General features: G+C 38.0%; 1 protein-coding gene across 1 annotated transcript in view; it reads left to right on the top strand.

The window, feature by feature from the left end:
- The window catches only part of LOC126190774 (CCR4-NOT transcription complex subunit 11), a 111214-nt gene that overhangs the window by 69772 nt on the left and 26194 nt on the right, over positions 1 to 15248 (top strand). The window contains exon 8 of the mRNA XM_049931308.1: positions 8429 to 8568. Within this exon, the coding sequence (XP_049787265.1) occupies positions 8429 to 8568 (140 nt within the window). The remainder of the gene's footprint in view (positions 1 to 8428; positions 8569 to 15248) is intronic.

Here is a 15248-nt window from a genome sequence, read left to right as displayed (position 1 = left end):
CACTATGCAATATGTTTACAAATGAAGTTGATTGAAATTGTGTTCTCATAGCATGATTGTGCATGAGATTTTTATTCAGTTTAAAAATTATAACAAAGAAAAATGATAAATTGTTTGTTTTTAGGAAAATTAATTAAAATATTTGTTTATATAAAATATTACAAAAATATGTATTTTTATGTGGAATACAATTTCATATACAGTTGAAGTGTGCAGTTTCAGGACTTCCTGTCTTAGTTACAATTTTTTATCTATAAGCAAAAAATGATGTTTATTTGAATAAATGTCCATTCCATAATAATCACCATGTATTTATGAAATGTTCACAGTGACAGTTAGTTATAACCCTGTAGTTCAAAACCTGGTGAGCTTATCCCCATTTAATTTTCCTATGCATCCATATCACACCAGGAATATGGAAGAATGTCTTGATAAAATATGTGTCTGAGACATCTGTGATTTTCCCTGTTCTAAATATGTCTTTATCAGTAAGAAAACATGTGCAACAATTTCAGTTATTTGCTTCACTTCTAGCATGGAAGTTATTCTCAAGTTGTTATAATTTTGATATTGTCACAGCAGAAATATCAGAAATCTTTATACAGATAAACAGAAATGACTCTTAATATGACTTGCTTTGATGTATAGCAAATTAAATACAGTCTTCAGTTGTGATTTGCCTCTGTGTTGATAAGAGATAAAGCAGGAAGGATAGAAGAAATGACAGTTACAGCTTAAATTTGCTCAGTGCCTTTTTTATTTTGAGGAATCAAAGTAATCACACCTTTAAAGTATACCTATTACTTGTGCAAGAAGTACAATTCCAGTATCACTTTATACTTGGGCTACTGATGTGAAGGACCCTTTTTGAATAATTAGAAATTATTGTGGCTCGGGTATCATCTGGTTGATTCTATTACCCTCCTGTACCAACTGATCAGATCTGATATTATCATTGTTCAAGAAATCAATGTTGAAAATAAAAATTCAACAGTTGTATTAGAATAAATTATTACATTAAATAAATAAAATAGTAGTACACAGTTGTGTCTGCTTTTATTTGAAAACATTCAACTGTAGTAGCTCTTGTTGTTCTTGTTTTTATTGTTAGAAACATAACACTGACAACTGAGCCTAGATGTATCAAAGGAATTTATTGGGCTCATTTATAAAACTTTTAAGAACCGATATTAAATAAGGAATCCAGGAATAGATTACAGCCACCTACTTATTACCATTGTCGGATGTGCAAAAACAATGTTAGCTTAATTACCACATGCAAAGAGGCATTTAGGTAATCATTCTTCCTTCACTCCATATGTGACTGGAACAGGAAGAAACCTAAATGCATATTAAAATAGGAAGCATTCTCCCTCAGTGCACTTCACAGTGATTTGCAGAGTGTGGCTGTAGATGTAGATATAGCCAGAAACATTCCTGAAGCCCAGAAACATCATGGCATCATGCTTCCAGTTGTCTCTGTTAATTATCTTGTTGGTCCTGATGTTAAAATGAATGAATGGAATTGATATTGCTGAACCACATTGTATAAAATAATATAGTTCCCATTTTTATTATCATACAGATACAAAGAACAACATGGACTCACAGATACAAAAGGTTTTTATTAGATACATTTATAAATAAGACTAAATGTTAATGTGATTGCACTCGTAGTGTCATTTGATTACATGTCAAACCACTGTTTTATAATACCTGCAAACAGAATTTCTATTTAATTGTGAGTTCATGAGTATCTACTTACTCTTATGGATAAAAGTCCAACCAGTGTTGTAGTTTCTCGCAATTTCAAGTGTGTAGTGACTTCAGATTGAATGATGTTTTTCCCCACCCAATGAGATAACACGATTCTCTCTCTCTCTCTCTCTCTCTCTCTCTCTCTCTCTCTCTCTCTCTCTCTCTCTCACACACACACACACACACAAACACACACACACACACACACACACACCTAATTAATCCCCTTTTGATTGTACTGAACTTTTCCTATGTATTTCATAGAATTCATTGGTAAATTACTGGTTAGTCCTGCATTTACCATTACCTGCTATGCCTGTTTCGGGTTGATACAAATTAAAGTTAATTGTTCAGTATATTTGTTAGCAGTGCTGCAAAATACTCATAACAGGGCAAAAGGAAACTTGATGTTTTGGTGCTCTATCATATAAAAACAAAGTAATAAATTGTTTCATATTAAACTTCATGAAAAATATGAAATATGAAATAAAAATTTTATTGTACATGTACTGATACAAAATAAAGGAAAACAGCATGCTGTTGTCCATGTTTTTAATTTGTATTGTTGCTTTCATTTCATAAATTATGAAAACTTTGTGTGTAACTGCCTTTTATCATAACAGCCAACGCAAAGGGTACTCATACTGTAAAGGCTATATTTCCTCATTGTCTATGTCCATTCTAATTTGTTTTGTGCGACAGCATTCATTGAATATCTTCTATGTTGACAATTTTATGGTTTCAATTCTTCTATTACTCCAGGCATATTAGTCAGTCAATGGTTGCACTACTGTTTCATATTGTCCAACGGGCACAATATTTTGTCAGCTGACCTTCTGGGGATGCACAGCTAACTTACATCCCCTCTCCTCATTAGTCTCCATACACAGTTGACACCTGAGGGCACACATTGGTGGCCAAAGAGGCAAGTGCATTGGCATTCGTATTCGGCAACATCAGGCGGTTGTCCCGGCAGTGGTAACATGGATATAGGCAATCCATCCATTGTGTCCGCCAGCTCATTCTGTTTGTTTAGTGCATAGCGTCTTCTTAGTTAGACCTAGTGCTGGTTCCCAAACCTTATTGACAATGGAACATCACTAACTTGACCTCATATTTTAAGAAGGCTATGATTACACAATATGTATATGTCAACTCACACACGTATATGTTCAATATTATTTTAATAATTTTTCAATAAACATAAGCAGCTGAGTTATTATGAAATGAAGTTAATGAATTTAATCCTGCCAATCACATGGAAGAACAGCACTACTCCTGCAAATGTACTTTAACAGTGTAATATTTACAATCCTAAGAAAATAATTTATTTCCACTATGCCACTATTTAATGAAACATTAATTTCATTCTTTTAACCTTCATTTGTGAATCACAATATTAAATGTTCAAAACAAAGATCTCTCTATCACAGGCAACTGCTAAAATATTGTCTGCAACAAACAAACTTTGTTTAATTCGCTACACAAATTTCCCATTTGCCTGCATTAAAACTACTAGCAGTGGTGATAACGAGTGTCCATCTGCATATACTGTTGGCATTATGATGTAGCTTTGTGTCTTGTTACGGTCAAACCACACGACTGTGTCAACACCTTTCATTCGTTTTTTGGCAAGAGTTTGGCCAGATATAATTTATAAATTGAACCCACTTAAATTGCTATTGTACACATTCTGCCTGCTGACAATTTCCATTAGAGCTCTGTTGCCAGTGATAAACTCTTCACATGCAGTAAATATGGCTCTCTTGTTACCCAGATTTTTAGTTGTAATAAGATCAGTTATTTCTTGTGACACAATGCCATGTTTCTTCTCGAAAACATACACTTACACGGCAGATGCTTTAAACCTTTTTAGTCCCACCTCCATTGTGGCTTGAATGTCCCTCTGCTGTATATTAACCTCATGGATCATAATATTCTTGTTGTTGTTGTTGTTGTTGTGGTCTTCAGTCCTGAGACTGGTTTGATGCAGCTCTCCATGCTACTCTATCCTGTGCAAGCTTCTTCATCTCCCAGTATCTACTGCAACCTACATCCTTCTGAATCTGCTTAGTGTATTCATCTCTTGGTCTCCCTCTACGATTTTTACCCTCCACACTGCCCTCCAATGCTAAATTTGTGATCCCTTGATGCCTCAAAACATGTCCTACCAACCGATCCCTTCTTCTAGTCAAGTTGTGCCACAAACTTCTCTTCTCCCCAATCGTATTCAATACCTCCTCATTAGTTACGTGATCTACCCACCTTATCTTCAGCATTCTTCTGTAGCACCACATTTCGAAAGCTTCTATTCTCTTCTTGTCCAAACTAGTTATCGTCCATGTTTCACTTCCATACATGGCTACACTCCATACAAATACTTTCAGAAACGACTTCCTGACACTTAAATCTATACTCGATGTTAACAAATTCCTCTTCTTGAGAAACGCTTTCCTTGCCATTGCCAGTCTACATTTTATATCCTCTCTACTTCGACCATCATCGGTTATTTTACTCCCTAAATAGCAAAACTCCTTTACTACTTTAAGTGTCTCATTTCCTAATCTAATTCCCTCAGCATCACCCAACTTAATTTGACTACATTCCATTATCCTCGTTTTGCTTTTGTTGATGTTCATCTTATATCCTCCTTTCAAGACACTGTCCATTCCGTTCAACTGCTCTTCCAAGTCCTTTGCTGTCTCTGACAGAATTACAATGTCATCGGCGAACCTCAAAGTTTTTACTTCTTCTCCATGAATTTTAATACCTACTCCGAATTTTTCTTTTGTTTCCTTTACTGCTTGCTCAATATACAGATTGAATAACATCGGGGAGAGGCTACAACCCTGTCTTACTCCTTTCCCAACCACTGCTTCCCTTTCATGGCCCTCGACTCTTATAACTGCCATCTGGTTTCTGTACAAACTGTAAATAGCCTTTCGTTCCCTGTATTTTACCCCTGCCACCTTCAGAATTTGAAAGAGAGTATTCCAGTTAACATTGTCAAAAGCTTTCTCTAAGTCTACAAATGCTAGAAACGTAGGTTTGCCTTTTCTTAATCTTTCTTCTAAGATAAGTCGTAAGGTCAGTATTGCCTCACGTGTACGAACATTTCTACGGAATCCAAACTGATCTTCCCCGAGGTCGGCTTCTACCAGTTTTTCCATTCGTCTGTAAAGAATTCGCGTTAGTATTTTGCAGCTGTGACTTATTAAACTGATAGTTCGGTAATTTTCACATCTGTCAACACCTGCTTTCTTTGGGATTGGAATTATTATATTCTTCTTGAAGTCTGAGGGTATTTTGCCTGTCTCATACATCGTGCTCACCAGATGGTAGAGTTTTGTCATGACTGGCTCTCCCGAGGCCATCAGCAGTTCAAATGGAATGTTGTCTACTCCCGGGGCCTTGTTTCGACTCAGGTCTTTCAGTGCTCTGTCAAACTCTTCACGCAGTATCTTATCTCCCATTTCGTCTTCATCTACATCCTCTTCCATTTCCATAATATTGTCCTCAAGTACATCGCCCTTGTATAAACCCTCTATATACTCCTTCCACCTTTCTGCCTTCCCTTCTTTGCTTAGAACTGGGTTGCCATCTGAGCTCTTGATATTCATACAAGTGGTTCTCTTCTCTCCAAAGGTCTCTTTAATTTTCCTGTAGGCAGTATCTATCTTACCCCTAGTGAGACAATCCTCTACATCCTTACATTTGTCCTCTAGCCATCCCTGCTTAGCCATTTTGCACTTCCTGTCGAGCTCATTTTTGAGACGTCTGTATTCCTTTTTGCCTGCTTCATTTACTGCATTTTTGTATTTTCTCCTTTCATCAATTAAATTCAATATTTCTTCTGTTACCCAAGGATTTCTATTAGCCCTCGTCTTTTTACCTACTTGATCCTCTGCTGCCTTCACTACTTCATCCCTCAGAGCTACCCATTCTTCTTCTACTGTATTTCTTTCCCCCATTCCTGTCAATTGTTCCCTTATGCTCTCCCTGAAACTCTCTACAACCTCTGGTTCTTTCAGTTTATCCAGGTCCCATCTCCTTAAATTCCCACCTTTTTGCAGTTTCTTCAGTTTCAATCTACAGGTCATAACCAATAGATTGTGGTCAGAATCCACATCTGCCCCAGGAAATGTCTTACAATTTAAAACCTGGTTCCGAAATCTCTGTCTTACCATTATATAATCTATCTGATACCTACTAGTATCTCCAGGATTCTTCCAGGTATACAACCTTCTTTTATGATTCTTGAACCAAGTGTTGGCTATGATTAAGTTATGCTCTGTGCAAAATTCTACAAGGCGGCTTCCTCTTTCATTCCTTCCCCCCAATCCATATTCACCTACTATGTTTCCTTCTCTCCCTTTTCCTACTGACGAATTCCAGTCACCCATGACTATTAAATTTTCGTCTCCTTTCACTACCTGAATAATTTCTTTTATCTCGTCATACATTTCATCTATTTCTTCATCATCTGCAGAGGTAGTTGGCATATAAACTTGTACTACTGTAGTAGGCATGGGCTTTGTGTCTATCTTGGCCACAATAATGCGTTCACTATGCTGTTTGTAGTAGCTAACCCGCACTCCTATTTTTTTATTCATTATGAAACCTACTCCTGCATTACCCCTATTTGATTTTGTATTTATAACCCTGTAATCACCCGACCAAAAGTCTTGTTCCTCCTGCCACCGAACTTCACTAATTCCCACTATATCTAACTTTAACCTATCCATTTCCCTTTTTAAATTTTCTAACCTACCTGCCCGATTAAGGGATCTGACATTCCACGCTCCGATCCGTAGAACGCCAGTTTTCTTTCTCCTGATAACAACGTCCTCCTGAGTAGTCCCCGCCCGGAGATCCGAATGGGGGACTATTTTACCTCCGGAATATTTTACCCAAGAGGACGCCATCATCATTTAATCATACAGTAGAGCTGCATGTCCTCGGGAAAAATTACGGCTGTAGTTTCCCCTTGCTTTCAGCCGTTCGCAGTACCAGCACAGCAAGGCCGTTTTGGTTAATGTTACAAGGCCAGATCAGTCAATCATCCAGACTGTTGCCCCTGCAACTACTGAAAAGGCTGCTGCCCCTCTTCAGGAACCACATGTTTGTCTGGCCTCTCAACAGATACCCCTCCGTTGTGGTTGCACCTACGGTACGGCCATCTGTATCGCTGAGGCACGCAAGCCTCCCCACCAGCGGCAAGGTCCATGGTTCATGGGGGGGCATATTCTTACTATATGCATTATTAAATTTAGGTAGACAAATTGTGTTGACCTTTGAAAATTTCTGTTGTTGTGTATCCTGGTTTTCAATATGTTTACTCCAAAAGCCAAGTCTCTTTTTTTGTTTAATAGTTTAAAATTCCTCTTGACGGTCCTGAAAGACAGATTTCCCTTATTTCATCTACATTTCCAATAATATACTCCCCTGTTACAGACAGGGCCAAAGTGGTATTTGATGATATTACACCTTCAAAGCAGGCTTCACCCTCGCTTATTTCCTCATTTTGACACCCTGCCCCATTATACATAAGCTGTTCGACAGATGTGACTGATGAAAGGTCAGCCTCTCTGTCATCGTCATCATCGTCCTCTGGTGAAGAAGCATCGAACATTAGTCCACTCTTTTGGCCTACATCTAGCATGTCTTCATTTATGAAGTTGTCTATCTGTGTATCAAGATTGAAAGGTATAATAACAGCCCAAAAAAGCCACATAACAACTCAGTAAGGTGCCTAAGTTAGTCTATACCAGTGTCCCCATTTGTTTTCAACTACATTATCATAAAAGTCTGTAATTTTCATTTGGTAAGGATCATGGCCATTTGTTTGTAATGGAAATATTACCTAAATTCTCATTTACATACTTTCAGTGGAAATACGAACAGTTTTACAAAAAGGCTGGAGAAGGTGTTTATTTATTAGTGCAGTTAGGAACAACTAGCAATAAATATTGAGTTACTGATTTCAAACATTTATTTACCACTCTGATGCTGAGACTTCTTTCACTTCAGTACTACTACGTTCCAACATTCGAGTCAGTACTGATAGTATCAGCATGATAGGGTTTCATTGTTGGCTTTAGACACTGCATTGAAGGTGAGACAAGTTGGTAAGGGCTCATTCATTGTGGGTATAGTTGTCGTGGTTGTTTTTGTTGTTGTTGTTGTCGGTGGTGGTGGTGATGGTAGTGGTGGTGGTGATGGTAGTGGTGGTGGTGGTGTGGTTTTTGTTACTGAATGCATAATAATACTAGATATAGGAACACTTAAAAGTTATGATTTCTTTCTTTTATTTTTTAGAAGAATGTGGACTGTGCTTTTACTGTCTAATGAAATTTGCAAAAGAATGGAAAATTAGCATCTTGCCAATGATGAACTTGATTACTCTAGAACTTTATGTAGTTTCGTCATGTCTCTAGTTAGTAATTATCTGATTAAAAGATTTTCTGCATCATGTTCCAAAAAGTAATCTTGCTTGTTTTAATTTTCCAAGAAAATAAAGTTCTTGATTTATAAAATTAATTGAAATTTATATATGGACAAAGGAAACATTACACTGATAAAAGATATTCACATTAATCAATAATTGTCTGTACAGGAATGTTAATGTTGCATATAATTCAAGTAACATAAACCTAATGACTTTTCATAGCTTCCAGATCTGGTCGAAAGTAATCCATTAATAGCTATAGAAGTTCTACTAAAGCTGATGCAGTCAAGCCAAATCACAGAATATTTCAGTGTCCTTGTTAATATGGAAATGTCATTGCATTCGATGGAGGTTGTGAATAGGTGAGTACTTGAAAAATTGGTATATTTCATTTTTGAAGTGGAAAACATAACCACATTCTGGTTCTGATGATAAATGAGTCAGTGGAAGTGTTGCTGTTTATGAATGGAGAATGCCTTCATGAGCCTAACAACACAGAAAAAATAGAGATTGTTGTGTTAACTTTCATATTGCCTTCTGTCATTATAATGTGTGTCACCATGGCCTAAGAGGAACGTCTTTGACTGGTAATCAAAATGTCCTGAGTCTCCGGTTTGCTTCCAGCCTCTGCTTAAATTGTTTAAAAGATCACCAACAATTGTGTCTGAAAGTTTACGGTATAAGAAGTCACCCTCATTCTACAAACAGTCTTGTCAGAGACTGTGTAGGAATTGGAAGAGATTCAGGCCACTGCATTGCCCTTGGGTTCGTAAACTGCACCTAAAGACAGAAGAATCAATAGTGATCGTTGGTGTGAGGCACAGAAGGCAGTAGAAACTGCTACATTAAACATGCATAATGAGTATATGTAGGACACATGGCTTGTAATTGTAAAACTATTATGATCTCTTCATCAGCAGAGGTTGTGGTTTAGTCCCCCATTCAGATCTCTGGGAGAGGACTGCCAAGTGGAGGTAACCAAGAGAAAAAGATTGAATAACAAACAAAAGGGTGACATTCTAAGAGTTGGAACATGGAATTACAGAAGTCTGAATTTGTTAGGGAAGCTATAAAATGTGAAAAAGTAAGTGCAGTGAGTCCAACTAGATATAGTGTGGGTCAGTGAACTGAAATAGAAAGAAGATAAGATTTCTGGTCAGACAAATATTAATATAAACAGTGCCAGTAAATGGTATGATGGAAGTAGGATTCATTCTGAATAGGAGGGTAGGGCAGAGAATGAGTTGATGTGAACAGTTCAGTGATAGAATTATTCTCATTAGAATTGACTGCAAATTAATGTCAATGACAACAGTTCACGTATACATGCTGACACCACAACCAGAATGTGGAGATACAGAGGAAGTATGTGAGAATATTGAACACGTAATTCAGTATGCAAAGCAAGATGAAGGTCCAATAAGCATGGGAGAGTGGAATGCTGTATTAGGGGAAGGAATAGAAGCTAGAAGTATGGGAGAATAAGGGTGTGGTACTAGGCATGAGGCAGAAGAAAAACCTATTGAGTTTGAATACATTTTAGTTAATAATTGTAAATACATTGTTCAAAAATCACAAGAGGAAGGTTATGGTGAGACTTATATTCTAAAGTTAGCAGGTATAGACTCAGATCACAATTTAGTGACAATGAAGAAGTGGAAAGAAGTGGGATATTAAAGTACTGAGGAGTGATCATAGATGAAACTTCCTGCCAGATAAAATCTGTGTGCCAGACCAAAATTCAAAATTGGAACCTTTGCCTTTCACGGGCAAGAGCTCTATCGAATGAGCTACCCAAGTACGACTCACAACCAACCCTCACAGCTTTATTTCTGTCAGTACTTCATCCCTTGCCTACCAAACTTCTCTTGTGAAACCCGCAGGACTAGCACTTCTGGAAGAAGGATATTGCGGAACCATGGCTTAGCCACAGCGGGGGGGATGTTTTCAGAATGAAATTTTCATTCTGCAGCAGTGTGTGTACTGATATTAAACTTCCCAACAGATTAAAGCTGTGTGCTGACAGAGACTCGACCCTGAAGAGTGAAAATTTCAGTGTTATATATGCTGTAGATACTGCAATAATGAATGCCAAAGCGGGCAGTTCAATTGAAGAGGAATGGGCATCACAAAAAAGAGTAATCACAGAAATTGGACAGGCTGATAGGCCTATAGGTGCAAGCAAGTAAATTGCAAAGAAACTTGGGATAATGAAAAAAAATATTTCAGCCAGTCAATAAAAGTAAAAATTATTCAAGAGAGACAGGAATACAAGTCACTTACGAATGAAATAAAAAGGAAGTGCTGGGAAGCTGAGGCAGAATGACTGCAGGAAAAGTAAGTACAAATCAAAAAAGAATTTGTGGTCAGAAGGACTGATTAAGCATAGAGAAAAGTCAAGCAGCCTGTGGTAAAATTAAAAGTGAAGGCATCAAAATTATGAGTGCAAGAGGAATTCCACTGTTAAATGCAGAGGAGGATGGATATAAAAAGTAAATTAAAGGCCTCTACAAGGGAGATAAACTATCTGGCAATATGCTAGAAGAAGAAATTGGAGTGTATGGGAGATATAGCTGATATAGTGATAGAGTCAGGCTTTAACAGAGCTTTGAAAGACTTGCAGATGAGGTAAAAGGCATAGATAAAATTTCCTTGGAGTTTCAAAATCATTGGGAAAAGTGGCAACTAAACTGCTGTCGAGGTTGGTTTGTAGAATCTGAGAGTCGAGAGACATACCACCAGACTTCTGAAGAAATATGATTCACTTAATTCTAAAAATAGCAAAGGCAGATAAGTGTGGAATTGTTGCACAATCAGCATAATAGTTCATACATCAAGTTGCTGACAAGAATAAAGTACAGATGGAAATGAAAGTTGAGGACCTATTAGAAGATTATCAGTTTGGCCTTAGGAAAGGTAAAGACATAAGATGCAGTCTTGGCATTGTGCTTGATATTGGAAGCAAGGCTTAAGAAAAATCAAGACACATTCATAAAATTTGTTGACATAAAAAAGCATTTGACAATATAAAATGGTGTAAGATGTTCAAAATTTTCAGGAAAAGAGATGTAAGGTATAAGGAAAGATGGGTAATACACAATATGTACAAGAACCAAGTGGGGGAAAAGAATGGAAGACCAAGAATGAAGTGCTTGGATTATAAAAATTATAAAACAGGGATGTTGTCTTTTACCTCTACTGTTCAATTACACACTGAAGAAGCAATGGCAAAAATGAAATACATATGTGCAAAAATGACAGTTCAGGTATGAGATTAAAATTCTGGGTAAAACAATCTCATCAATAAGATTCCTGGTGACACTGATAGTCTTAGAAGAATTACAATAAACTGAAGACTGAGTGAGGGGGCGCAATGGTTAGCACCCTGAACTTGCATGTGGGAGGACGACAGTTCAAACCTGCATCCAGCCATACTGACTTAGGTTTTCCATACGGCCGACTTCTTTCCCCATCCTTCCTAATCCAAAGGGATCATTGACCTCACTGTTTGGTCCCCTCCCTCAAATCAATCAACCAACCAACCAATAAACTGAAGAAAGTTGAATGTAATGAGGAATAATACCATGGAATGGTGGAATTCTACTACCTTAGAAGCAAAATAACACGACAGACAAAGCAGTAAGGACAAAACAGTAGACTTACACAAGCAAGGAGGTTATTCCTGCCAAAAGACAACTAGCGTCAAACATAGATCTAAATTGCGAGAAGAAATTTCTGAGAATGTCCATTTGGAGCATAGCATTGCAGGGAAGTGGATCTTGGATTGTGGGGAACCAGAAAAGAAGAGAATTGAAACATTTGAGATGTGGTGCTATCAAATGATGATGTAAAATAGGTGTACTAAGACAGAAATCTGAAAGTTCACTTGAGAATCAGTAAAAAAAGAAATATGTGGATGATACTGAAAGGAGGAAGGGAGGAGATGGTAGGACTTGTGTTAAAACATAAGGGACAACTTTCATGGTGGTAGAGGGAGCTAAAGACAGTAAAGACTGTAGAGGTGGAGAGAGATTGGAATATAGCCAACAGATAATAGAGGAAGTTGACTGTAACCACTATTCTGAGATGAAGAGGTTGCTGTAGGAGAAAAAGTCATGGCCCGTTACATTAACCCGCCAGAAGATTGAAGATCAAAAAGAGAAAAGTAAAATTTCTCTCTCTCTCTCTCTCTCTCTCTCTCTCTCTCTCTCTCTCTGTGTGTGTGTGTGTGTGTGTGTGTGTGTGTGTGTGTGCGCGCGCACGCTTGCACACTCTGAGGAAGAACAGCAGGTGTCGTGCAAAACCCAGCCCAGCATTAATTATTATATGTGTGTGTCCACTGTTTGATCTATCGCCTAAAGAAGTATGTGTGTTAAAGAGTAAATTGCTGAGGGTGACTCTTGAAGATTGTTTTAGAGCACAACTCAATGTATACACGGTTGTGAGGTTCGGCACATGGACTTGCTAGTAGACACATGTAAACTCTACTCTTGGATAGTTGCTCATAGAACTTACCAACTGTTCATACTGAGAGAGCGGCTCTTTTGAGCTGAAGTTTATTTCTTAAAACAATGCCTGTGAAGATTTGTGCTTCAGATGAAAGAATATATACATACAAGGTGCCCCTCATGAGAGTCATCAGGCGCGTTTACTCTGGTGTTTCAGAACATATTTGTAATTCCTTTTTGCAAAGTGTAGCTGGAGTCAGCTCAGACAAATACTGCTTATCATGTCTTTCATGCAACAGTCAGTATTGATGGAAAGTGTTGATTTGTTTTCTGTTACAAACAAAATTGTGTTCAAAGTGCAGTTTTACATGCTCGTCTGATAGAGCAGTCCAAATTAGTGCAGCATTCGTTTTATCAATATGTATTAACAGGAGCTGTGAAACCAAATAATAACCAGTACCACAGGAACTATTGGGCAGCACTACTGCATGGCAGTAGCAGTCAGCTTTGACCAGGGCAGTGCTTTCACCACAGGAGTACTGGTTATTCTTCTTGTTAATATATAGGGTGAGCCATGAGGTTTTCCCCCGGTTGCTGGAGGTTATTCCTTAGGTTATTTGGAACAAAAAATGTAAATACAGTAGTGTTATCAAATCCATGATTAAGGAGCTACAACAGAGTTCCAAAATGTGCCACGGTATATGGAGCACGACATTTGTGTTCATAAGACACACGATCAGTCTTAGGTAGACAAGTGCAGCGAGTGGTACGTTTGCATAACAACCATGCTGTTGATACTGCAGTCACTGTTTACTGTTATTGTGTCCTGTGTACAGTACACTTTGCAATGCCATACAAGTTTCCATCGCAAGAGTGTGTAGAGATGGTGTACATGTTGGGCTTCTGTGATGGTAATGCAGAAGCTGCTGTTGCTGAATATGACTGTAGGTATCCTAATCATAGGATTCCAAGTCCCAAAACATTGAGTGGAACATATTGAACATTGCTAGAAACTGGTACTTTTCCCAGTATTTGTATTCACTCCGAAAGATATTGTGACGTTCAAGAAGAAGAAGAAACCCTTAATTCAGTACACCGCAGTCCTTGCTCAAGTACAAGATGCCTAGCTACCTGATTGAATGTTTCACAATCTAAGGTATGGAGGATTCTTCATGAGAATGGACTGTATCCTTTTCATGTGCAGGAAGTTCACCATTTAGAGCCACATGATTGTGCCAGCCGTTTGCACTTTTGTAACTGGTTAAATGGAAATCAGCAGCTCTGTCACTTCATAATGTTCAGTGATGAGGCAACCTTTACAAGAAGTGGAATCAACAAAATGCATAACATGCATGTCTGGACAGATGAAAATCCCCATACCACAGTAGTATCCCAATTTCAACGCAGATTCAGTGTCAATGTCTGGTGTGGTGTTCTGTGTGACCAGTTCTGGGGCCAGTTATTCTCCCAGAAAATTTAAATGGTCAGATGTACTGTAACTTTCTGCGAGAAGATTTATTGCAGCTTCTTGAAGATGTTCCTCTGGAAACAAGACGCCACATGTTTGACCAACATGACAGGGCATCTGCACACTTCCACCATGTGGTAACAGCTTATCTTAATCAGCAATTCCCACATCAATGAATAGGTCGTGGGGGCCCTATCAACTGGCCTGCCAGATCCCCAGATTTAACACCCCTAGATTACTGCATCTGGGGGTGGATGAAAGACATTCTGTATGAAGTTAAGGTGGAAACATGAGAAGAATTCATACAACGCATTTTTGATGCCGCAACGTCAATAAGGAACAAGCATGTGAAATTATGAAATACTACTCATGTAGTTCACTCCTGTCTGAATCTTTGCCATCGAATGCAGGGATGAAATTTTGAACACTTTCTTTAAGTCCTCTCTGAATGCAGGAGACTGCTACAAAATTGTGTAAATTAATTATTATGTGCATTTTTGATAGTGAAATCCTACAGTAAAAGTTTTTTTCTGCCCTTTTCCTGAGTTTTTTGATTACTGTAGTTCCTTAATTATGGATCTGATCCCATTACTTTATTTACATTTTTTGTCCCACATAACCTAAGGAATACCCTCCAGAAACCGGAGGAAACCTCATGACACACCCTGTATACTCATAAAATTAATATCGCACTAGACTGATTTGGGGCCACTCTATTGACTTTGCACATAAAACTCCATTTTAACAATCATTTTGTTTGAAATGGGGGAAAAAACAATGCTTTCCATCGTCATTGAATGTCACATGAAAATTGTGATGAACAGTATCTGTTTGGGCTGACTCCAACTATACAAGGCAAAAACGAAATTACAAATGTCTGCTGAAACATGAGACGAAATGCACCTGATGATTCTTAGAAGGGATATCACATTTTAGGGTTCCCATTCCTATTTATATGGAGCACAGGAAGTGACTGCTTAAACCCCCCCCCCCCCCCTGTGTGCACCTGAATTAGTGTAATCTTGCCTTTGTGGACCCTTTGGAAGTGATACGTAGTGGGCAAAGTGTACCTCTGGATTCTTCACTAATACTGTAAGTTTGTAAGTAGGCTTTCACTGGATAGCTA

This window comes from Schistocerca cancellata, chromosome 6, assembly GCF_023864275.1.
Source record: "Schistocerca cancellata isolate TAMUIC-IGC-003103 chromosome 6, iqSchCanc2.1, whole genome shotgun sequence".
Classification (NCBI taxonomy): domain Eukaryota; kingdom Metazoa; phylum Arthropoda; class Insecta; order Orthoptera; family Acrididae; genus Schistocerca; species Schistocerca cancellata.
Note: the sequence above shows the minus strand (reverse complement) of the source record. Positions and strands in the feature narration are given on the sequence as shown.